General features: G+C 42.4%; 1 protein-coding gene across 1 annotated transcript in view; it reads right to left on the bottom strand.

Annotated features, from left to right (window-relative positions):
* Nucleotides 1-6200: 6200 nt before the first annotated feature.
* The window catches only part of ZNRF2 (zinc and ring finger 2), a 138587-nt gene continuing 119068 nt past the window's right edge, over nt 6201-25719 (bottom strand). The window contains exons 3-5 of the mRNA XM_075315219.1: nt 20116-20221; nt 16868-16948; nt 6201-10924 (exon numbers count right to left, since the gene is read on the bottom strand). Coding sequence (XP_075171334.1) covers nt 16891-16948; nt 20116-20221 — 164 coding nt within the window. The 3' untranslated portion in view covers nt 6201-10924; nt 16868-16890. The remainder of the gene's footprint in view (nt 10925-16867; nt 16949-20115; nt 20222-25719) is intronic.

Genomic DNA, 25719 nt, shown 5'->3' with positions numbered 1-25719 from the left:
GACAGTATTGTATGATTTTCCTCGGCTTCCCATATCATACAATGGAATGGAAGAGGACAAAAGAAAAATGTATTGTCTGGACGCTGCAGGAAGGAAACACGCTGGTAAGCCGGGTTCAGATTAAAGAAACTCTTAATTTGCTATGTGTTTCAAGAATGGTTCGTCGTCTTCATCAGGCATATACACACATGGCCTTTATACAAGTCGGTAGTGATGTCAAAATTGTAAAATAATTAGTACATTAATTAAAAAATTCTAGAGCCTCTATCAAAATTTTCCTTTGCCCTCTTTATAGCTCCATGCCTTGAGCAGTGTGCACCTGCGGTCAGAGTTGAGGTGCTCCTCCTTGAGTGATGGTTCTAGTAAGCAGCATCATTCTTCTACTACATATTAAGTCTACACTGTTATCACTATATTACATATAAACGTGACAGCATTTCAATAAGTACACAGCTTAAGGCCTCTTTCACACATCCGTGAAAATTACGCACGTTTTTCACGGACATGTCAAAGGTGCGTATTGCCCTCCGTCTGCAGTGTTTATGGCACACGTGTGTTCTCAGTGTGTTATCCGTGATAACACACTGAGAATGGGAATGTCACAGGGTCCTTCTCCCATATCACACAATCAACAGAGCGAGAGATGGCGGTATAATCCAAACATCATTTATTCCAAGCAAATCAAAACGGTCAATAAGATAATCCACAAAACAGAGGGTAAAATTAGTCCAGTAACACAAATATAGACCGTTAAGCGATAAATAAATGTCCAGGTCTCCCTGAGAAGCCACACTTCCCTCAGAGGTTCAATCTTCTTCCTTCTCTCTTCAAGTTCCCAACAGACTGACTTCTTCCCCCCCCAGGTAAGCAGAGAGTTTAGGTGGATCTTCCGCCCCCTCCCCCAACTTAGGAACAAAAGCCTGGCAGGGGAGGAATTAAACCTGCAAATGGGACAATGTACACACAAGGGACGCAGAAAGGACAGTGAATCACGCCAAAACATTAAACCACACAAAATGGTACACATCCACAATATTCCACCATCACAGGGAACTTTCTACTCACCTGTCCCTGGCGTTGCTGTCCGTGGTGCTGATCTTCGGGCTCCGGTCCTGCCGACTCCCCGCTGCTGCTTCCGGCCCACAGTGGAGTGAATATGCAATGAGCATAATGAGCGGGGGTCGGAAGCAAGTGACAGCAGCGGCAGAGACAGCAGTGCTGGAGAAGGGGAGTATAGAAATTATTTTTATTTCACAGACACGTGTGTTTTCTCCGGTGCGTGTCACACAGATCACATCTGTGCAGTCCGTGTGACACCCGTGATTGCACGAGAAAAATGGACATGTCTACGTGTGGAGCACACGGTCCATGGCAAAACGTGAACGTGAGCCAGACCCATTGATTTTAATGGGTCTACGCGTGCCCGTGTCTCTGGCATGTAAGGAAACGGACCAAACATGTACCGGAGAAACGGACGTGTGAAGGAGGCCTAAAAAAGTGATAGTGGTGATCAGAATTGCTTTGGAAACTGCCGATCCTGGGGCCCATGTGATTGTGATTCTGCAGGACTGATTAGAGCCCTTGAGTCAAATACAAAGAGATGAAGAGAAGTGAGCCAGTAACTACTGTTTAGAAATCAATGGAATAGAGAAAGCTGACTGGTATGTTAAGAGTGAACCCAGACTCTCAGCTAGCGACTGGGAATGCATTATTAGCAGAGCTTATTGGAAACTCTTTTTACACTATGAAAGATAAAGTGTCTTTGTGTGAGAATGATTGCAGAGACCATGCATAAACATAAGCATGTTTGCAAAGGACTTGCTTTTTCAAACTAATTAAAGGAATCTAATAGCTTCAGAATACCCTTTAACACTAGAACTACTGGACTCGTGACACCTATATAGAAATACATGGTGCAAAGTAGTCAAAATGACTACCTCAGTAGTTCTAGTGTTAAAGCTCTTCACTTTACAAGCTAAATACTTTAGTTCAACCAACACAATATCCACTTTCAGATCGGTCAATTCAGCTATACATTGTCATTCCAAATATGTTCAATTCACCTTGAGAACAATTGCAAGCTTTGAGCACCGCCTTTTATCCAATTATTTTAGTGTGTTGTCATTTTCATGGAACAGTGTTGTTACAGGGAAAGAACAATCCAGAATAGTTCCCGAACCTTCGATCATATTGACAAAATAAATATCTATACTCACACAGACCTTTTTCAGACAAACGAAAGCTTGAAATGGTTAATTGAAAAAGATATGAACACGTATGCCCAGCTCAGCGCTGCCCGCTAGCTTGTCTTTCACATCCACTTTTATTTCTGCATAACCTTAACTTCCTCCTTTGTGTTTCAGAGCTGAGCATTGTTTCACAGAATTGTGACCAATCATCCATTATTGTAGTTTAGCATAAGATATAGTTAGGATGTAATAAAGTATTAGAGGCAGTGGTATAGCGCTAGCATATACCATCATTTAATCAGTGAAAGTGCAACTGCCAGGACCTCAAAGTGTACAGAAAGGAGGAGATGCAGGTACGACTAGAGTTGTGGATCCTAAGGCTATGTGCCCACGGGACAATGTACCTGCAGATTTTGCCGCAGAAAACCCGCGGATTTATCTGGATTTTGCAGATAAATCCGCAGGTTTCCGCAAGTACACACTCTATGTTATCCTATGGGATTTGGGAAGTGGTGTATCAATGCTGCGGTATGTGCAGCTGCGGAAAATGCTAAGGATTTCCCGCCGCAGCCACACATAACTGCACGTCAATTATTCATGCGGCAATATCTGCGGATGTCCCGCCTTTACACTATGGAGATAGAGGGCAAGACATCCGCAGGTATTTCCGCAACAAAAATGCTCGAATCCCACAGCAATGGATAGCTGTGGATTCCGGGGAGCAGCTGTGGTAAACCTGCGGACAAACCTGTGGGTACGTTGTCCCGTGGGTACATAGCCTTAGAGCTCTTTCCTGCTTTGCTCACATCTACGCACTGTACATTAGGCTGGACATAAAAGGGAAGTATCAACTTTTCATTTATGCTTTTCCTTCTTTTTGTGCCCACGCATGGCTTTAAAAAATGTCTGTAAAACCACCACATGTTCCAGCCTAAAGCTTTGTTACATTTCACTGCATAGTGAATGAATTGAAGAGCCCCTTATTGTCAGAGGGTTCTCATTGATTAAAATGCCATTATCATATTATGAAGACGACAGTCCCCTATCTCCCTGCTGAGTGATCAACATTGTCCCCCATCAGTTGTAGGGTCCCGTTACACATAGCGACGTTCCAGCGATTCCAACAAAGATACGACCTGGTCAGGATCGCTGGTACGTCGCTACACGGTCATTAATTAGATCTGCCTGTTTGCCAGCTCACTAACGACGCAGCAACGATACGGTAATCCGTATAACGACCTCGGCGGTCGTTGGGACCCTGTCACACAGCAGCTATTTTGACGACTCAGACCTCGATAGAGGTGTAGTGTTTCAACCCAGGCGTGCCAACTAGGTCGCTCGTCATTGTTATGGCTTTAAACACAGCGATGCATGCTGCCCAGCAGGACACGAACGATCAAAAAATGAACCAGGACATTCAGGTACGATCGGCGATATCGCAGAGGGGGGGCGGTCGCTGCTATGTGTCACATGTAGTGAGATCACTAGCAAGGTCGCTGTTGCGTCACAAAACCTGTGAAGTTTCAGCGATCTCGTTAATGACATCGTTTACCTTTCTCCGTGGGTAAACTGGTTCTTTCAGTGATTGCACTATGCTGTGTGACATTCAAGAGAAGCTGAATGTGCACAATCAATCTAGTAACATTACGTCATGCAATGCATTTTCAAAATGGTCTTTTTTTTCTATTATACACCTGATAGTTTACATTGATACCATAGTGTTTTCTGACCCAACTTACTCTTCACTTCCACGGTGATAATCCCATCTATCCACTCCTCTTCCTGGAGACTTGATGAGAATCCGTTCTAAGATGCAGCTTGCAAGAGACACAAAGTGCTGGATCCATTTTTTATTTTTTTTTATTTGCACCTGCTTTTGTCAAAGTTTGTGTTTTGCACTTTTTTTTTTCCACCAAATTATTTTTTTCTATTGTGCTTGGAGTCATCTCTGTTCAACTGTTTGCACTCCCTAGTTTTTTTTTCCATGATGTTTGTGCCAAAAATTATCATTTGTTGAATATTTTACTCCATCAAAATCCCATGAGGACCCCCCCCCTTCCCAGGTGTTTTTATGTATGCCAATAAATTTAGAATATGTGTGCATTTTGAAAATTGTGCAACTTTTTTTGATTAATTTAGCACAAAATGCACAAGTGAATACCACGGTGCCAAAAACAAAAAAAAAAAAAAAAACACCAAACAAGCAAATCATGAATCAGGCCCATAATGTTCCATTAAAGAGAACTTGCCACCACTTTTTTGGCCTATAAGATGCGGCCACCACCACCGGGGTCTTTTATATACAGTATTCTAGAATACTGTATATAAGAGCCCAGCCTACTGTGTAGAACATAAAAAACACTTTATAATACTCACCTAACGATCGCACTGTGATGGAGTTGGGCCATATGGGCGCCTCCGTTGTTCGGTGCCGGCGCTGCCTCTTTTGACCATCTTCGTCCTCTTTTTGAAGCCTGTGTGCATGACGTGTCCTACGTCATACACACTCGCCGATCCCGCGCAGGACCTCAATGCCGGCGAGTGTGGGTGACGTAGACGCGTCATGCTCCCCAGCTACAGAATAAGAAAGACAAAGATGGCCGAAAGAGCCGGCACTGGACAACGGAGACGCCCATCTGACCCAACTCCACCGCAGCGCGACTGTTAGGTGAGTATTATAAAGTATTTTTTATGTTCTACAGAGCATGTTAGAATGCTGTATATAAAAGAGCCCAGTGGTAGTGGCCGCAGCGTATAGGCCAAAAAGTGGTGACAGGTTCCCTTAAGGATTTTGTGGATCAAAGCACCAGCTTGGACTTGAACAAGAGGCAATTCGAGGGGTTATGAGATTACAACTTATTACCTATTCTGTGGAAAGGGGTCAATTCACTGGTGAGGGATTGACTACTAGAATCTTCATTGATCATGAAAATGAGGGCCCCGAGTCCAGTAACTGACTGGGACAGCTGGTAAGCATGAAGGCCACTGCTTAGTACAAATTCAGTGAGGCAGACATATAGTTAAGTGCTGGGAAAATTGACCGTTGTCTCCCTGTTTGTATATCTAATAACAAAAATAGCAAAGAGGGTGGAGGAGAATTGTGTGCACAGATGATTACATCCTCGAGTGAGGAAATTTTCAGCGACATAGGCTGTACTATAAACTCACCTGACCTAAACCCCATAGAGAATATGTGGTATTGTCAAGAGGAAGATGTGACATGAGACACAGAACTGCAGATGAGCTGAAGGCTGCTATCAAAGCAACCTGGGCTTGCATAACACCTCAGCAGTGCCACAGGCTGATCGCCTCCATGCCACGCCGCATTGATGCAGTAATTCATTCAAAAGAAGCACCAAGTATTGAGGGCATTTACTTTACATACTTTTCAGCAGGCGCCAACATTGAGGAGTTTAAAATCATTTTTTCACTTGGTCTTATATAATATTCTAATTTTCTGAGATAATGACTTTTGGGTTTTCATTGTCTGTAAGCCATAATCATTAACACATTAACAGAAAAACACTTGAAATAGATCACTCTGTGTGTAATGACTCTATATAATATATGTGTTTCACTTTTTGTATTGAATTACTGAAATAGAATATCCTTAAAAAGTTCATTTAATTTATTGAGATGCACTTGTATCCTGGACCCCAGTATCGTGGTCTTCTACACCCCCTTTAACTACATTTTCATTTTATATTTTTTTTAACCAGACAATCCCTATAAGTTCTGTATTAGTAGAATAGTAATGTCTGTTCTGAGTAGTAACCATACTGGGACAAGTAACAATAATTTTTAATTATTAATTTTGTGTTGATCTACCATCTCCAATTCAACTGGTAGATGTAAACGTACACTTTAAAAATACTGACACTTTAGTGCCAGTCTGAACGAGCTATTGTACAATGGGTTTTCATTTCTGAATTAAAGAGCAATACAAAAATAAAGTAAAGTGAAACTTATTAAAAAAAACAACCAAAAAAAACCAAGGTTTGATTGAGACTATTTAACAAGATCCAGCACAGGATTTCCTTTACTTTCAAAGTAGCATTAAAAATAATCTCATACAATAATAACAAGGTTACAACACATTAATTACAGCATTTTATGTACCATAATGGCCAATAATAATTACCCGTAAATTAAAATTAATTTACCACTTTAAAAAACAACTTTTATTCTAAAAAGAAAAAAATTGCATAGCTGCAATATTATGGTGTATTGAATTTATTATTCAGAACTTGTAACACAAAGGACACACTGTATTAACCCTTTCATCCCTGAGTTTAACGACTTACCTGCACTTCATAAGTAATACAAAGAAAGTGCCATAATCTGCCAAGCAGATCTTGAGCCATAGATTAGCAGGCAAATCATAGTAGGTTATTAAGCTGTTAAAAAGGATATTTTTTATAGTTGTGCATGTTTTTCGATTAGACTAAGCTCTTAATAGTTAAATGTGGCAACCGGAAGTTGTTGGTGGGTTTACTACACTAAAAACGTTGTGTACAAAACTTGCACCAAATGTATTAGTTTGTTTTTCTTTACTTAGACATTTGGTGCTTCACTACAGTATCTAGAAAAAGGGGTGATGCTTAGAGAAAAGGACTCTGTTTAACACTAGAAGTCACAGAGAGGGGTCATTTAACATTTCTACCTTTGGAACCCAGAGACGGGTCGAATGACCTGACGGATTTTAGCTAACATCCTATAATCGCCGTCGTTTGTTCTGTAATTAAGGCCATTACTGTCGAACCACAGGAGGTTGTTGTTTTCCATTGAGTTTAGCCATTTAGTTTCTAGTTAGTTCTATTCAGTTTGAACTAAGGGTCATTTGACCCTCTTTCGGGACTTCAGGGGAGAGCTCTACATTTCTGGGACTTCTAGTGTTAAATGGTTAAGTTTAAAGTTCTCACCTATCTTTGAGATAAAGGATGACTTTCTAACCTTTGGGACATCCACCAATTCAGGGAACAGAGGAGCCATCATGCCGAATGCCGCTCCATTCACACAGGTTTCTTAGAGCTCCTATTCCCTGAATCATGGGGGGCACCAGTGGTTGAACCACTACCAATTAGAATGTTATCCCCAATCAAATGTATTTGAGACAACTTTCAACCTTTAGAATACCTTTTTAAAATATACCAATAAGAGCCAACGTTTTGGCGTAAAGAAAGCCAGAAGGTGGCACAAGAAAGTTAAACAATATGCACCAAAACTATCATACACAATGAGCGGCTATGATATATTTGGCACATGTATTTTTTTTAATTATATGGAGCAATTCTTCTAGAGCTCCGATGCAGTCATTTTAACTCAATTACTGCCAAAGTAAAAGTCATAATGAATTGTAAGTGGGGCATTCCGCTGCTATCATGCCAACGACTGCCTGATTACAGCCCGATCTTGGCATCAGCAGATAATATACAGGTTGTATTGTACTTTTTGCCTGATCAAAATGGTGTGACAGCAAATAAATTTTTCTTTAACATCATAAAAACGCCCAGTTTTATCATCTACTTTTGAGTACATTACATACACAACGTGCCTTTGTGATTGCTCTCAGAATTGTACCTACTGTGCACGCTCACATTTCTGTAGGTGGTTTCCCTTAGAAATATGGCTTTTTCCCTAGAACAACTTGTAATCCAGATGTAAAAACAGTTTCTCATGACTAATGAAAAAAACAAATACTGTGGCAGTATGTCACCTTAATCCTGAGTCAAGGACCTAAGGTGGCAGCTGTAGTATTACCCTGCGGACTCTGCAGCTGGACATTGACAGTCCATAAACTCTCGGACAGAGCTCTTTTATGAAAGTGCAGCTCATGTTATATATATATTATATATGTATATACACATACAGAGAGAGAGACAGATATATATGTATAGAAAAAGTTTTCCATAGTGACAGTTACACTTTAACCCTTTCAATCACGGAAGATTTTCCGTTTTCCATTTTCGTTTTTCCTTTCCCTTTTCCAAGATCCATAACTTTTTTATTTTTCTATCAGTATTGCCATATGAGGGCTTAGTTTTTGCGGGACAAGTTGTACTTTTGAATGACACCATTCATTTTACCATATAGTGTACTGGAAAAAAATTCCAAATGTGGAGAAAGTGAAAAAAGCGAAATTCCACAATGGTTTTTGTTTTAGTCACAGTGTTCACTATATGGTAAAACTGACGTGTCAGCATGATTCCTGGGTGGTATGAGATCGTAGATACCAAACATGTATAGTTTCACTTTTATATAAGTGGGGGTGGGTGGGGGGATCCAAAGATTCCCCCCCCAAAAAAAAGAATATCGCCTTTGTCGCAATTTTCCGAGACCTATACCGTTCTTATTTTTCGGGATCTTGGGCTCAGTGATGGCTTAGTTTTTGCGTCTTGAGCTGGCGTTTTTAACTACACCATTTTTGGGTAGATGCGTTGGTTTGATCGCATGTTATTGCATTTTAATGCAATGTTAAGGCGACCAAACGTAATTTTGGCATTTGCAATTTTTTACCCCGCTGCATTGTGTACTAATCAGATTAAATTTTATATTTGTGGGGAAAATGGGGGTGATTTGAACATTTTTTTTTTGGGGGGGGGGTGATTTTTTTTCTTCACATATTTTTCTTATTTTTCTAGTCCCTCCAGGGGATTTTATGACTGTACTATCCGATTGCTTCCACTGATCAGAATGAAGCATCACTTTGATCAGAAGAAATTGTGCTCTCCTCTGAATGCTGGCTCTCATAGGAAGTGAGTCATGAGAGTGTAATCATCAATCATCAGACCCTGCGCTGTCATGGCAGCACAATTGTATTCCCAATAACATTATGGAGCATCTTTTCTTATAAATCTGCATTTTTCCATTACTCAGTTTTCACATCCTAAATTTATGAATACATTGGCCACTGGGTGTTACCATATTGACATTATCCAAGCGTTGATAGGGTTCGAATCGGTAAGGACACAGCCCTTTGAGAAGAAAAATGGTAACAACCAGTTGCCAATTCATTTATAAATATTCAGGAGGCACAGGAAATTAATGCTAATGTTATAGAGGATAGCTAAGCTTATAAAGCGACGATGCTCCTGATTGTTAGTTTATTGAATATGCAATTACATACTAAAAACCGGCATGTCAGGGGTGCGGATCCATATTATGCTCACCTTACCTGCTGTTCCATCGCCGGTCTCATGGTTCTTGTAGTTCGCCGCTACAGGCTGTGTATCCGGTAACCATCGCGACGAGGGAGGAACTTCCTCTGTCAGACGCTACTCAAAGGCAGCGCGCTGACCAATCAGAGGCAAGCGGCTCCTGCCTTTGACATCAGCGTGCTGGAAGCGGAAGGTCCGGCATCGGTCGCGACGGTTACCCGATACACATCTTCTACGGGCGAACTGCAAGTTCCAGGAGGCCGGCGAAGGGAACAGAAGGTAAGGTGAGCATAATATGTGTGTGTTCGCGCGAGTGTGTGTGCTTGTGCGTGTTTGTACGTGTGTGGAATGGCACAATAGGGGACCAGAATGGGATATTTAATGGGACATTTAACAAGTTGTGGAACGAACTGTCTGCATTGCATTATTTCCTATGGGAAATCTTTCTTTGCTGAACGAGTAACTTGGTTTACGAGCACACTCCCAGAACGGATTGTTCTCGTTAACCAAGGTTCCACTGTAATAGATTACATGTACTTGTGGCAGGAGTCATTGTTTAGGTTTTAATTTATACCTTTCCAGGGCCGCTTTCACATGTTGCGGCTGCAGCGTTTTTTTGGGGGTTTTTATGCCGCTCCACTTTTGTTATGATTTTTTCTGCTACCTTGCTCTCTACATAGATATTTGCAACCGCTATAGTAATATGTTTTGTGTACATTTCAGTTAGCGCTTAAATCGGATATCACGTGGCCAGCAACGTCTTTTGCATACGTTAAAAGGATTTTACGGACGTAAACATGTCAACTGCTTTATGTTTAATGGCACTTTGATGGCTTATGTTCCCTGACTACATTAAAAAAAATAAAAAAAAAACAATTATCACCACTCAGATGCAGGCTGTGGCTCTGAGATGAAAGGGTTAATTTGTAGGAAGATATGCTTTAGTACGGTAATCAACTTCTGGAGGCATCCAGTGAAAGTCCGCATATGTAGACACAAAACAGACACAAAAATGGTGGATATGGGAAGTCCTATACTACGAGGGCACACAAAGAAAAATTCACATTTTGTCTTTTCGAAGTACAAAAATGGGTCGGTACCGTTAAACCATAAACGGTTTTGATTTTGGCATCTAAAAGGAAAATATATAGATTAACAGAAAAAGAAAGAAAATTTTTTTTTTTAGAGATATTCTCAGCCTAGTCGAGTCCCAAAAAAAATGTCTTACTGACTCCAGGCTGTGTAGGTCAATAAAAAAAGGTTGAACGCAAGGACAAGAGTTAACTTTGGCCTACAGTATATAATGTTCATTGATAGGAATGGTGGGGCACAAGTGCGTTTTCTTCGTCAACAGGATGTGCAGCATTTTGAAAATCCCTGTGTGCATCCTTACATTGTGAACGTTTGGCACACTGATCTCTGAGGAAATCTATTGTTTTTCATCTTCACCGAATCTAGATTCCCAGCAACATGAAGGTCTAAGGCAGGGAGGCCTGTAATGCCCCTTCTCAGGATAGTCACAGCTGATGGATCTCTTCCTTAGGTAACTCCCTTCTTACAAGCAGGATAATAAAGCTACTGCAAAGAAAAAGGTCATATATATGGTTAGTATAAACATATTACATACATGTCCACCAGTAAAAAAAAAAAAAAAAAAAAATCTGCTTAAAAAATTGAGGACGAGATTCAAATTGCTGCAATACCAAATGTGACCATGAGGCGGAGTCACGGCTAGAAATGTCCTTTAGCTTTAGCTGATTGGTCAGTTTTACATTTTGACCATATTCAGACTGTAATTATGAAATAAATATATGTAATGAACTTTAGTGCCAATCTGTAATCGCATGATCTTTTTTTTTCTCCTCAGAGAATATCCTCCATTGAGCTACATGATAATTTAGCAGAGATGTAAATGTAGTTTCTATTCCTTTTTTCCATTCTTTTGTTCTCTTTTGACATTTCACAACATAGGTACAAAGATGTTGCAAAAAACCCACAACTTTTTAGCTTTAACCCCTTGAGGACTGCTATTTTTTCATTTTTGCACTTTTGTTTTTTCTCCCCTTATTCCAAGAGCCAGAACTTTATTTTTTTTGTTAATATAGCCATGTGAGCGCTTGTTTTTTGCGGGGTGTCTTGTACTTTTGAATAACATCATCCATTTTATCATATAATGTAACCGCAGGGGGAAAAAAATTCCAAGTGTAGAGAAATGGCAAAAAATGTGAAAATCTGCATTTTTTTCCCCCCTCCCCAGTTCATTTTACCATAAAACTGACATGGTAGTATGATGCTCCAGGTCAATATGATTACATAACCACTAATCATGTATAGTTTTCGTTTTAAGTGCTGAAAAAAAAACCCCAGAAATTTTGTTAAAAACATTTTTGCTTGTGTTGCGGCTTTCTGGGAGCCGTAACGTTTTCAATTTTTGGGAGTGGAGTTGTGTGAGGCCTAAATTTTTGCACCCCGAGCTTTTACGAACGCAGCGGTACCAAATATGTGTATTTAAAATTTTGTTTTTATTTTTAATGTGGGAAAAAGGAAGGTAATTTAAACTTTAAAAATATGAAACAAAAAACAAAAATACAAACTGTTTTTCTACTTTGTACTGTAGGTAATAGTCCCCTTAGGGGACTTGAACCTGCAATGGGCTGATCACTTGTTCTACATACAGTAATTGAACAGCATTCCTGTATATAGAATAAATCACATTCTCCTATGAACGTTGGCCATGGGCTGGCTTTCATAGGAGCATGAACATGACAAACACAGGGGTAATTAGCTGACCCTCCTCTATCATGGCACCACTAATCTATGTCCCGCGATCGTGTTGTAGTCACACTGATAAGGGCTAGGAACTGTGTGCGCCCCTGACAGTGGCATTTTAACAGGCTAATAGCCACGTGCAGAGCACCACTCCACCCATGGCTGTTTGAGGCACATGTCAGGTAATTAATTCAGCCGTCATGTGCAGGGATAGCTGCGGGTTTGCTGTGTGAGCCCTCGTCAAAGGCAGGGACGACCCATGATGTGCATAGCGAGTCATGGGTCGTTAAGGGATTAAACAAGAACTTCTACTAAACATGTCATGCACTATTTCTAATTGAAAACCATGATTTTAACAGCATCCAAATACAGCAGGTGTAATAGGTATTGAACAAGTCACCAATTTTCTAATAAACTATATATCTACAGGTGCTATTGATATGAATTTCTCACCAGATGTCAGTAATAACCCATCCAATTCACACAGGGAAAGAAATCAAACTATAGATGTTGATAAAATAAGTTCTATATAATAATGAGAAATGACACAGGGAAAAAGTATTGAGCACGCTTTCTGAAATGTAATGAATACGTCATACAAAAGCCTTTGTTGGTGAGGACAGCTTCAAGATGCCTCCTGAATGGAGAAACTAGTTGCATGCATTGCTCAGGTGTGAATTTGGTCCATTCTTCGATACAAACGCTCTTCAAATCCTGAAGGTCCCGTGTGCTCCTATGAACTCTGAGCTTTATTTCCTTCCATATATTTTTTTGGGATTCAGGTCAGGTGATTGGCTGGGCCATTCTAGCAGCTTTATTTTCTGTCTCTGTAACTAATTTACAGTTGTCCTTGGATGTGTGTTTGGGATCCTTATCTTGCTGAAATGCCCACCCTTGTTTCATCCCCATCATTCTGATATATGGCAGCAGATTTTTATCAACAATGTCTTGGTATACTTCTCCATTCATCCTTCCTTCAATTATATGAAGTTGGCCAGAAAAACAGCCGCACACCCTGATGTTCCCACCACCAAACTTCATTGTGAGTATGGTGTTAAAGGCCTCCAGATAGTGTGTATTATGAAGTTCAAAAAATTAAATTCAATTTTGGTCTAATCTCACGAGACTATATTCTCCTAGTATTTCACAGACTTGTCTAAATGTTGTTGAGCAAACTTTAAACACACTTGAACATTCTTCTTGTTCAGCAGTGGAGTCTTGTGGGGTGACTGTGCATACAGGCCATAGAGGTTGAGAACATTAATTATTGTTTTCTTGCAACAATTTAACCTACTGATTCCAGGTCTTTCTGTAGCTCTCCACAGCAGGTTCTTGGCTCTTGGACAACTCTTCTGAGGATTCTTTTCACTTCTCTGACTGAAATATTACGAGGAGCAGCTAGTCGTAGCCGGTTTATGGTGAAATTATGTTCTTTCCACTTCAGGATTATGGCCCAACAGTGCTCACTGGAACCATCAGTACTTTACAAATTCTTCTGTAATCATCAGAATGTTTTGCAACAATAATGTTGCAACGGTCTTGCGATAGTTCACTGGTTTTACCCATAAGATGTTTCTTGTGTGGCACCTTGGCCTATAAAAAATTGACTCAGTACCATCAGTTGAACTAGCTGATATTTTTCACTAAGTGGCAGGATTGCTCTTTAGCATAAATACTGAGATTTCAGCTGACTTATCAAGGCTTTTTGCACCTCTTTTTTCTTCATATGTTCAATGGTTTTTCTCAGTGTCATTTCTCATTATTAGACAATTTATGGACATCTATGGATTGATTTCTTTGCCTGAGTGGATTGGATGAGTCATTACTGACATCTGGTGAGAAATTCATGTCAATAGCATCTTTAGAAATATATTTACTTCTAAAATTGGTGAAATGTTCAATACAGTGGAACCTCGCTTAACGAGTAACCCACTTAACGAGAATTTCGCTTAACAAGCAAAGCTTTCTGTAAATTTGTAACGGTTTATGAGAAAGCTTTGCTGTACGAGCAAAATACTCACCGCACACACTTCCGGTTCTGTACATCCACCGCACTCTGACCCATTCTTGCAGTCCACACAAACAAACACGCACGCACACACATACAGTATTATGCTCACCTTACCTTCCGTTCCATCGCCTGCCTCATGGTTCTTCTAGTCCACGGGTACATCGCGACGACGGAGGAATCCTCGCGGCGAACTACTAGACCCAGGAGGCCGGCGATGGAACGGAAGGTAAGGTGAGCATAATATGTGTACCTTTCGTTCCATCGCCCGCTTCCTGGGTTCTGTAATTCGCCGCTCCAGGATGTGTATTGGCAACCATAGCGACGAGGCAGGAACTTCGGCTGTCAGATGCTACTCAAAGGCAGCGCGCTGACCAATCCAAGTCAAGCGGCTCCTGCCTTTGAAGTCAGCGCTCTGGGTAGGGAAGTTCCTCCCTCGTCGTGATTGTTACCAGATACACAGCCCGTACTAGCGAACAGCAAGTCCCAGCAGGCCGGCGATGGAATGGAAGGTAAGGTGAGCATAATATATGCGTGTGCATGCATGTTTGTGTGTGTTTGTACGTGTGTGGAATGGCACAATAGGGGACCAGGATGGGACATTTAACAAGTTGTGGAACAAATGGTCTGCGTTGCAATGATTTCCTATGGGAAATCTTGCTTTGCTGAAGGAGTAACTTGATTAACAAGCACAGTCCCAGAACGGATTGTTCTTGTCAACCAAGGTTCCACTGTACGTATTTCAAGCCTTTAATGGCTGAGGAACACACAGCAGGTGAAATAAGTATTGAAAGCCATCAGAAAATGAACCTATTATTTAAAATCAGGTATTTGTGTGAAATGTATTTTTTTTTTAATCACAATCTGTATTTTTTTTCAAAAATAGAACTCTTACAATTTTTACTCTGGCAAACTCCCGATTCAGGAAACATGTACATATAGCCACAATGAATAAACTCAACCTCTCTTTCGGATTGAAGCATTTAGTGTGTGTGTGTGTGTGTGTGTGTGTGTGTGTGTGTGTGTGTGTGTGTGTGTGTGTGTGTGTGTGTGTGTGTGTGTGTGCGTGTGTTTGTGTGTGTGTGTGTGTGTGTGACACACACAAAGGTCGTTCTGAATGGATGTCTATTGTGACTGGTGGATCCTTAATTATAGCCATGTATGGAGGTGTTAGTGCTGCTTCTCCTGATGGGTCTGCTGAAAACTCTTCCTGAAATTACAAGAAGAGTCTAAAAAATGCCTCAGTGGTCAATGTGAAATTTGTAAGATTACTTTTTTTTTTTTTTAAATAAAGATTGTGATATTGAAGAGGAAAAAAAAATAAAAAGGATCAAAAATTAATAAAAAAAAAATATACATGATGTAACACAAACATCTGATTTAGCGTAAGTAGTGGGTCATATTCTGATGATCGCTTCCCTTTAACGTGAGCCTGACTTTCAATACATGCTGCCCAAGCCATGCATCATGCCCTAGCTGCAGAATCTCATTCACGCATGTATGACTCTGAAATAGTAGCGTTTCAGAGAGAGAAAGAAAAAAAAACAACAGCAACAAAACAGCAAAATATACTTTTAATAGCTGCCGGGAACAGAGCCGTGCTGTAGACTAGTTGGAGAGGTTGGTCCGGACCACGGTGGCTGATCCCTACCCTATGTGCGCAAACAGAGAGATACCCGTTACTCCATGGCAGGGAGCAGCCGCTGTGGACCTGCCTGTCCAACTAGTTCACAGTTCGGCTTGGTCCCCGGCGGCTTATAAAAGTTTTTTTTCTCTGTGAACCGCCGCACTATCATCAGTCAAACATACCTGGTTGGTATAATACACCCATTGCCTGATACATGCTGCCCGCAGATTGGACAGCATGTATCAGATGTCAGGTTCACTTTAGGAGTTAATTGAGACAAATTCCTCTCAAAAAGCCTCTCGTCTGTCAATCCCCCGAAACACCATGTCTGCAAATTGAGATTCTGGTTGGGCAATATCCCGAGTCATATGGTAAAGCTTATTAAAAGATCAATACTGACTGTTAGGATTGCTACTTCCAGTAGGTGGCGATAGATATCAAGTCCTTTTCCTCTCTGGAGAGGCGATTTGCATATTGAGACAAAATGTCTTACTACAATCTTCAAGGAGTGTAAGGCTACTTTCACATATCCGGTTTGAGCTGTGCGGCTCAATCCGGCTGTGAAACCTATGCAACGGATGCGGCGAAAACACCGCATCCTTTGCACAAGTTTTTACATGTGGCCCGTCCGGTTTTTTCCAGTTGCGGCAGGCTACTGAGCATGCACAGTGGAAGAAACCGCATGCGGCGGCCGGATGCGTTTTTTTTCCGCATCGCGCCACATCCGGCGTCCATAGGCATGCATTGAAAAATGCGTCGATGCGTTTTTTTTGCCGGAGCAAAAAACGTTCCAGGCAACGTTCCATCCGTCCGCGGCATCGGCTAAATCTGCCGCATGCGGCAAAAACCGGACCGAACACAAGCCCATGCGGCACAATACGGCACTAATGTAAGTCTATGCAAAAAAAAACCGCAACCGGCGGCAAAAAAAATGGTTGCAGTTTTTCTGCAGAGCGCCGTATTGTGCCGCAGAGCAAAAACCGGATGTGTGAAAGTAGCCTTAGCCACCAGAATTTAGAAAGGTGGCTGCTGTAAACTCCGAGCTGCATGCTGTGTCTAATGGCATCGGGTCCCACTTCTCCCTCAAGTGAGTATTGCTGTAGTGAGAGTTATTTACCTATCATACGGGCTAGCCGGTGTCTAGTCTGACGGGTGCTCCGGACAAGATCTATTAACTTCGAACCATTCATCTATGCACCTACAAAAAAAGAAAAAAAAAACAAAAACAGCAATCAGAGGCGAGACAAGGTCCAGAGACATAAAACAACCGAATGGAGCAAGGACTGCAAGGAGGTGGTAACTGGATGTTTTAATCCTATCCCGACCAGGTGATTTTTCAGTTTTTGCACTCTCTCTTTTTTTCTTCCTCTTATTCCAAGAGCCATAACTTTTTTTATTTTACTGTTGATAAAAGCCATGTCAGGGTACCTGAACCTGGGATCATTTGATCGCTTGTGCTATATACTGCAGTACCACAGTATTGCTGTATAAAACAAAACTCAAGGTCTCCTATGATGGCGAGCTACGGACTGGTTTTCACGGGAGTACCGTCATGACAGGCACGTGACAGAAATCCCCAGCACTTCCGGTCATGCACACTAGTCCTCTCTAAAGCTAGGATGCGTACACCTGGCTTTATGGTGAGCACAACCGGAATTCTGATCATGCGCACTGACCATAAGCCCGGTGTTCTGAAGTGGTGACAAGGGACCTAGGTACGCACGTCACCGCTGATGATGCAGGGCAATGGGCATTGAATGACATGTTAGCAGGCTGACAGGGGCGTGCTAACATGCTAAGAGGGTGGAATGAGCGCAAGATCTAACGCCCTTGCGACTAGTTCCTGCGCTCGCTCATTAGCATATCATAAAGGAGCTTTAGGCTTGAAACACACATCCGTGAAACACGTGCGTGTTTGGTGCACGTTTGGCCGTGTCTCCAGTATACACGGAAACGGACCAATGTTACTATATCTCAGCGGTTACAATTGCGTTTTTGGTTATGTCCGTTAGTCCGTCTCCGTGATGCGTTTTGTGGGCCGTGTCTCACGCCAGCATGTCCGTTTTCTGCACGCAACAAGCAGCACGGACCCAATGAAAGTCAATGGGTCTGTGCGCACGTCCGAGTGACACGGACGCATCTCTGTTTGCTCCCTGTACGTTTTGTGCTTTTTTCATGTGATGTCGGTCTTTTTTCTTTTTCTGTTTCGTTCTCTCCCTCAGCCCGTCGGTCGGTCTCTATGTCTGTCGGTCGGTCTCTCTGTCTTATCTGTCCCTCTAGCTGTCTGTCGGTCAGTTCCCCCCCCCTCTCATACTTACCGTTCCCCGATCCCCGGCGCGGCGCTGCACTGCTGTTATAAAAACTTCGGCGGCTTTTACTATTTTGAAAAAGCCGGCCGCCCATTAATCAATCTCGTATTCCCTGCTTTACCCGCCCAATGGCGCCTGTGATTGGTTGCAGTCACACACGCCCACCACGCTGAGTGACAGCTGTCTCACTGCACCCAATCACAGCAGCCGGTGGGCGTGTCTATACTGTGCAGTGAAAAAAATAAATAAATAATTAAAAAAAACGGCGTGCGGTCCCCCCCAATTTTAATACCAGCCAGATAAAGCCATACGGCTGAAGGCTAGTATTCTCAGGATGGGGAGCTCCACGTTATGGGGAGCCCCCCACCCTAACAATATCAGTCAGCAGCCACCCAGAATTGCCGCATACATTATATGCGACAGTTCTGGGGCTGTACCCGGCTCTTCCCGATTTACCCTGGTGCGTTGGCAAATCGGGGTAATAAGGAGTTATTGGCAGCCCATAGCTGCCAATAAGTCCTAGATTAATCATGTCAGGCGTCTATGAGACACCTTCCATGATTAATCTGTAAGTGACAGTAAAAAAACACACACACCCGAAAAAAATCCTTTATTAGAAATAAAAAACACAAACAAATTCCCTCATTACCAATTTATTAACCCCGACAAACCCTCCATGTCCGGCGTAATCCACGGACTCCAGCGTCGCTTCCAGCTCTGCTGCATGGAGGTGACCGGAGCAGCAGAAGACACCGCCGCTCCGGTCACCTCCACGCAGCTAATGAGATGAGTAGCGCGATCAGCTGCTGTCAGTCAGGTAACTCGCGGCCACCGCTGGATCCAGCGGTGGCCGCGGGTAACCTCAGTGACAGCAGTGTTTTGTCTGCTGTATGTGTCTAGTCATCAAAAATGCAGCAAAAAAATCAATGCAAAATGCAGCAAAACCTGTTTGCTACGTTTTCTTGTCGCATTTTTGCAGTCCAATTGCTTTCTATGGGTGGAAAACTGCTGCAAAACGCAAATAATTGACATGCTGCAGTTCTCAAATCCTGTACAAAATAAAGCGCATGAGATTTCGGAGACCTCAGCTTTTGCTGGTACTGTAAAACATGGCTTCTTTTCTGCAGGAAGCAAAGATGCTGCCCCTGAACATAGTATGAGACTGATAGAGGTAGTAACAGCAGACACTATCCGCATTTATAGTAGGGGAAGGGCTGGAGGCTATTCTCACAATGGGCTTTGTAGGTTATAATCTTGCGATGAGAATGGAAAACTGGTGGAGAATGGTTGAACTTGATGGAAGTATGTCTTTGTTTCAACTTTGGTAACAAGATGCAACTGTTTTTCTTGAGATGCTTACATGTGAGAGCAGACTACCAGCTGGAGCCATTGAGGATCACAATGTTTTCCTACTTATGCCGCATTAACACATCCGTGTCAGCCTCATATGTGTAAGGGGCTGTCGTGCTTAAGTCAGGATAACCGCGGACTGAGTACATGGATGTGTGAATGCAGTATTACTGTTTAAATATCAAATATATTTTTCTTAATATAATAATTTGTCTTAAGGGTCATCTTAAGACAAACATTGGTAGCATATCACTAAAATATGACTACAATACCCCTCCTCCCTCCTTTTCTTCTTCTTATGCCCATATGTTCTCAGGCATCAAAGCTTCTCTCTTTTGTACTCTATTGATATAGGATCATATGTCGCAATGTGTATTACACTCAGTGTAGGTATATTATGTCATGTCCTGTAAAAGATTTGTTAAGATGCCATACCCACCTTTTTTTTTGTCCTATACCTTGTTATGACTTAAAAAAATTAAATAAAGAATTTATTAAAAAAAAAATAAATAATAATATGCCTACAATGTCCAGTCTCCGAAGAAACTGCAGAACCCAAAAGTGAGAGAAGCTGCTTGTATGTGCTCTTCAGTCATTGGCCACCGCAAAATCTCCTAACAGGGAAAGTACAAAACATAGACAACCCCTTTAAATCAAATGACAAAATAGGGATAAAGGAAACATACAATAAATACAGAATACTTGCCCTTTGTGGTATATACATAAACAGGGTAATCTTGCTATAGTGTCCCCTTGCTGTAGGTCCTCCAGACATATTGTACATTCTCCAGCATCTTTGCCAAGAACATCCTCTGAAAAAGAAAATATAGTCCCCCCGTTACATCGCTGACAGCCCACAGCTCCGTGATACAGCGGTACTATGCCGTTTCACCACATCCCTAAAATTACTGTCACTTGTATACATCATATGAAACGGGAGCCCATTTCTAAGTTTTGATGATGTGATATTTGACAGTACTGTGCCATGATTAATCTTAAAGGGGCTGTCAAGTTAGCATTTGGGCCATTGGTGGTGTACAAAGAAATGAGTAAATAGTAAAAGGATAAGAAGATCTTAACATTTGGATGATTGCTGCTCCTAGGTACCTCTGCTGGTGTCCTGGCTTCCTATTCCAGGGGAGAGACCACTGCACCTCATGCTGTCCCCCTTAAAAGAGGAAGCCAGGAGACTGGCGGGGTACACAAGGAGGGATACAAAAGAGCAGTAGCGAGGCAGAAAGTGTTTTTTTTATTTTTTTTAAATTGTTATTAATATTATTATTATTATTTTATGTTAATCTTTATCAGAGTAGTGGTCAACCCCTCTAAACAGGATGTCCACTTCTTGGAAAACTCTTAGAGAGAACCTATCAGCAGGATTTAGTACTATAAAGTAAACCATGGCCAGAATGGCGCTGTGATGCTGATTAAAAGGAATCTGTCACCAGGTTTTTGCCCCACCCCCATCTGAGAGCAGCATAATGTAGACAGAGACCCCGATTCCAGTGATGTGTCACTTACTGAGCTGTTTGCTGTCATTTTGATCAAATAAATGTTTTCCCTGCTGCAGATCTAGCAGTTATACAGAGCTCATGAATATGCTGGACTACATGGCAGCATGCAAGTAGTCCTCTAATGATAATGTATTGATGATTATGTAGCACCCCTGAGCCACTCAGGGCACTACCAGGTACAGCATCCTCTCCATGATGCACGGCCTTCCCCCAGAGACCTGGAACACCAGTGCCAGTAACACCTGCACACACCAAATCCCAGTTCCCACTCCACACCCGGGGTAATTGCATAGTCACATACCAGAGGGATGGCCACCTAGAGGGCAGAGCCAGTCCAGGGGACTAGACCGCCTGGTGGGAGGGGACAGAGAGCAGTCAAGAGTAGAGAGTCAAGTAGTAGAGAGGGAAATGAAAAGACGTGCCTAGAGCCGGGTCGTGTAACAGTGACCCGGGGGCACAGGAGAGTGGTCGCCAGGGTAACTACACCAGAGTACCACTGGGACCAGAGCACCGACAGGGCACAGGGTCCTAGGTCAGGCATCACGCGGCCTGGCAATTACCTGCACAGTGAGGGGACCTTCATGGACCTCACTGACCCACAGATCCGGGGGCACCAGCAGCAAAGCAAGGATCAGGGTTCGGAACATGGACTGGCCCTACAGGGTCCACACTGCTCGCCGTACAGACAAGGAGACTGCCAAAAAGGACAGTCAGGCCCCAAACCAGCTCCAAGCTACAGGGACCCACCACACTGAGGGTGCCGGGGACAGAGCAACCGAGTCATCCAAATGGCAATAGAAATACGGGGACCTGAACCAGCCGTCCAAGGGCCCAACTGTGAGTAAAGACTGTTAACTTACAACACATGGTGTGGCCTCCCTTCTTCGGTGGAAGTCTTCATCCTTCATCTTCCAGGGCTCGGCCCTACCTGCGGAGGTCCTACCACAGCTGCCATTACCACCAGCCCTAAGGGTAACCAACTCAGCAGCAACGGTTCCATCATCTTAACCGCTACCCGCAAGTGGCGTCACATCAATGACTTCAATCTCCCCTGTAAATACTCCCCATTAAAAAGCACCCAGGGCATGGGACTGGGCAACGGCCACCAAAGTGACATTCCCCAGTTCTAAAGCTCCTGGGACCGCGAGTACCCCATAACCCTGAGCGACACAATTACACAGTGATTTTATCAAAAACAACATAAAGCAGCAGAGTGACACATCACTGGAATCAGGGTCTCTGTCCCTACATTATGCTGCTCTCAGATTAGATGGCAAAAATCTGGTGACAGATTCCCTTTAAATGGATACCTGCATTGAAGGAATCCGATCTGTAGCTTTATATTATATATAGCTATGCCACAAAAAAAAACAAAAAACTGAAGTAACTTTGCAAATACATTGCAAAACTTAAGGGGAAACTATCACAATTATGCTTGCAGTTAATAGACACTGCCCTAACAGCTTAGGACAGCCCCTTTAAAAGCAGTGGGACATTTAGTTTTTCCTACATCAGATCACTGCAGTCCTCGCAAGTGTAAAATACTGGAAGGAAGAACGAGAAAGCTCCTCTCAATCGACAATTCTCTATGTAACCTTTAAATTTGTTCTCTGCGTTGTAAATATTCCAATTTTCCACAAGATGTCACTAGACAACACGCGATTTAACATGACTCCAGCTGATTGTGCGCTGCACTTTACGCGTACGACGGCTTTCCAGATTACATACTAAGAACGTGGGGTTTTTGTATCCATGTAAAATAAACCATTTCTTTCATGTGTCCTTTTGGCTTTGTGATCTTTTTTGTTTCTATGGTAACGAATGTTACATCACATGAAAGCCTTATGTGTCTAATATATGTTTTCAAAATTTAGTGTTTGTTGCTTATGGCAACAGTGTTCTACACACGCAGGAAAACAAAATGGCGGCGTCTAATGCGATATTCACAGCAACAGAGCAGAGGAGGGATAAAATTCTTGTTTCTACAAGGAAAGCCCGCAAAGGATATTCATGGTGATATGTCGCAGACATTGGGGGATCAATGCCCTTCATATTCCGAACGGGTCACTTCAGCACCAACGATGAGGAACATCCTTTAGAAGCGTTAGTGGTCGTTGTTCCTGAGATCGTTGATGCTGTGCACAACCTCATACTGGAGAATCGACGAATTTCAGCTAAAGCAATAGCAGACATCATGGGGATTTCCTGTGAACGTGTTTGTGTCATTATCCATGAACATTTGTACATGAGGAATCTATCTGCAAAGTGGGTCCCCAAATGTTAGACAACAGATCAGAGAAGCATGCGAGTGCAAACTTCCCGGTCCATTTGTCAGCGCTTCCAGAATGATAAGAACTTCCTGAATTGACTGGTTACTATGGATGAGACCTGGATTTATCTGTATGACCCTGAAAACAAGGAGAAGTCAAAAGACTGGAGGCACAGTGGTTCTCCTCGTCCAAAGAAGTTCAGGATGAAAAAAATCAGCCAACTATGGCGATGGCGTCTGTCTTCTGGGATAAGGAGGACATGATGATAGTGGACTACCTTCAAAAGGGTTCCACCATCAATGCAAAGTATTACATTGAACCTTTGGGTCAATTGAAGGCAGCTCTGAAGGCCATCCTGCAAGACAACGCCTCCGCTCACACTGCATGTGCGACCACAGCAAAACTGGCAGAGACTGGCTTCCAGCTGGTTGACTACCCACCTTATTCACCAGATCTATCTTTTTCCGACTATCATCTGTTTCCAAACCTGAAGAAACACCTCAAGGGTACCAAATTTCACACCTTTTCTACTGCCATGGCTGCTATGGATGCCTGGTTTGAGGGACAACCAAAATCCTTCATTTTGCTAGGCTTACAGAACTTGGAAAACTGATGTAAGAAGTGTGTTGACATCAGTTGAGAGTATGTGGAATAAATGTAAAGTTTCATCATCCTATCTTGTTTCTTTCTAAGTAAAGCCAAAGACTTATCAGCAGTCCCTCGAAGATGAGAATATTACATGCTCTGAACCGAACAGGTTGGATGCTGGGATCAGTTTTTAAAACAGATGTGTGTATGGATCAATGAAACTCTACAGATCAGTGTGCTGTCCGAGAGAAAACATGGATGTCAAATGGATGTGTGACTGCAGTCTTGGGCAAATCTTAATTCTGAATGTATGATAGGGTGCGGAAGCAGAAAAGGGCCCCTGTGCAAAAACAATATATGGAGCATCTGAAGTGTAATAGCGCATCATAATGCACAGTTCTATATGCTAGGAGATGGAAATGGACCCCTTACCTCTTGGGCTCCTGTGCGGCTGCACAAAGGATATGATGTGTCAGCGCCAATGCAAAATGCCTTTTTGCAATTTTATATTCATGTTACCGCCAATGACCCTATGTGAACACGTCTGTCTCACATATCAGCCTTAAAAGGATCTGGACCGGTCAGAAAATGTACAGAAAAATGGGTCTTTGCAACATTTTGGTTTTAAATGTTGAGAGTTCGTTACCCAGCTTGGGCAACTCTTTCCATGGTCCACAACTGCTGGACGCTTGTGTTCTCATTGGTGGGGATCACAGGGGACAGAATGCAGGTTAGGCTTTCAGGTGCTTTGAATTGTCAAAAGCGAAGCAAACCTAAATGCGGGAGTGGATTTATAGAAAAAAAATGGATGCCGCAGTGTTACTGTAAAAGGAATCTGTCAGTAGGATCAACGCTAATAAACAGTCTATATGGGCAGGCAAGCATGGAGACTTGAGCAATTCTTATTCTAGAGAAATCAACATTTTTATTAATATGTAAATGAGCTGTTAAAGATATATGGGCCCGACACAGGTCTCCCTGAGAATCTGTCCCCAGAGCTCATTTTAAATGAAAGTGACGTTACAGTGTGAGACATGTAGATCAGAAGAGCAGACTATCAGTCATTACATGTCTCACACTGGTAATGCCATTTTCATTTAAAATAAGCTCTGGAGGCAGATTCTCTGGGAGATCTATGCACTGCCCACAGATCTTAAGGAAGTTGTCCACTAATTTTACATTGATGGTCCTAGGATAGGTCATCAATGTATGATCGGCTGGGTGCAGACACCAGTCAGCCACACTGATTAGCTCTTCTGGGTGCTGCCGGCCGCAGCAGGCACTGAAATGCTCAGTTCCAGAGCTGCTCAGTCTTCAGATAGTGGCTGTGAACAGGTACTGCACATCCGCCTCCTACCAATTTGTATAGGAAGCAGATGTGTAGTACCAGGCTGTGGCCACTATCAGGTGACGGGGCAGCTCCTGAACAGAGCATTTCCAGCCACAGGCTGCCAACGCAGGCACTGAGAACAGCTGATCTGTGGGGGTGCAGGGTGTCGGACCCCGACCGATCAGAGATTGATAACCCAACATAAGGATAGGCCCTCAATGGAAAATTAGTGGACAAGCCCTTTAACATTCTATATAATAAAAAGGTGGATTTCTCTTTAATAAGAAATCAGATTGCAGATAAAAGGTATTTATTTTATTCAGCTTCATATGACATAAATGCCCATATAGACGACTTAGGAGCGTTGATCCTACTGACAGATTCCATTTAAAGAAGCCCTCCCATTAAAGGAATATTCCCATCTCCACGATCCTATCCCAATATGTAGCATGTTAATATATTATTAGCAAATACCTCCAATTAGAAATGTAGTATAAATCTCCTGATTCGTTATGTCACTTACCTCATGTGAAGGGAATTACAGTAACTTCAATATCCATAGTTACTGCCACTCATATAGTGAGGGCTAGTTAGTTGCTCATGGTCGT

This window comes from Anomaloglossus baeobatrachus, chromosome 6, assembly GCF_048569485.1.
Source record: "Anomaloglossus baeobatrachus isolate aAnoBae1 chromosome 6, aAnoBae1.hap1, whole genome shotgun sequence".
NCBI classification, from domain to species: Eukaryota; Metazoa; Chordata; class Amphibia; order Anura; family Aromobatidae; genus Anomaloglossus; species Anomaloglossus baeobatrachus.
The sequence above is the reverse complement of the archived record's forward strand: the minus strand, read 5'-3'. Positions and strand labels throughout refer to the sequence as shown.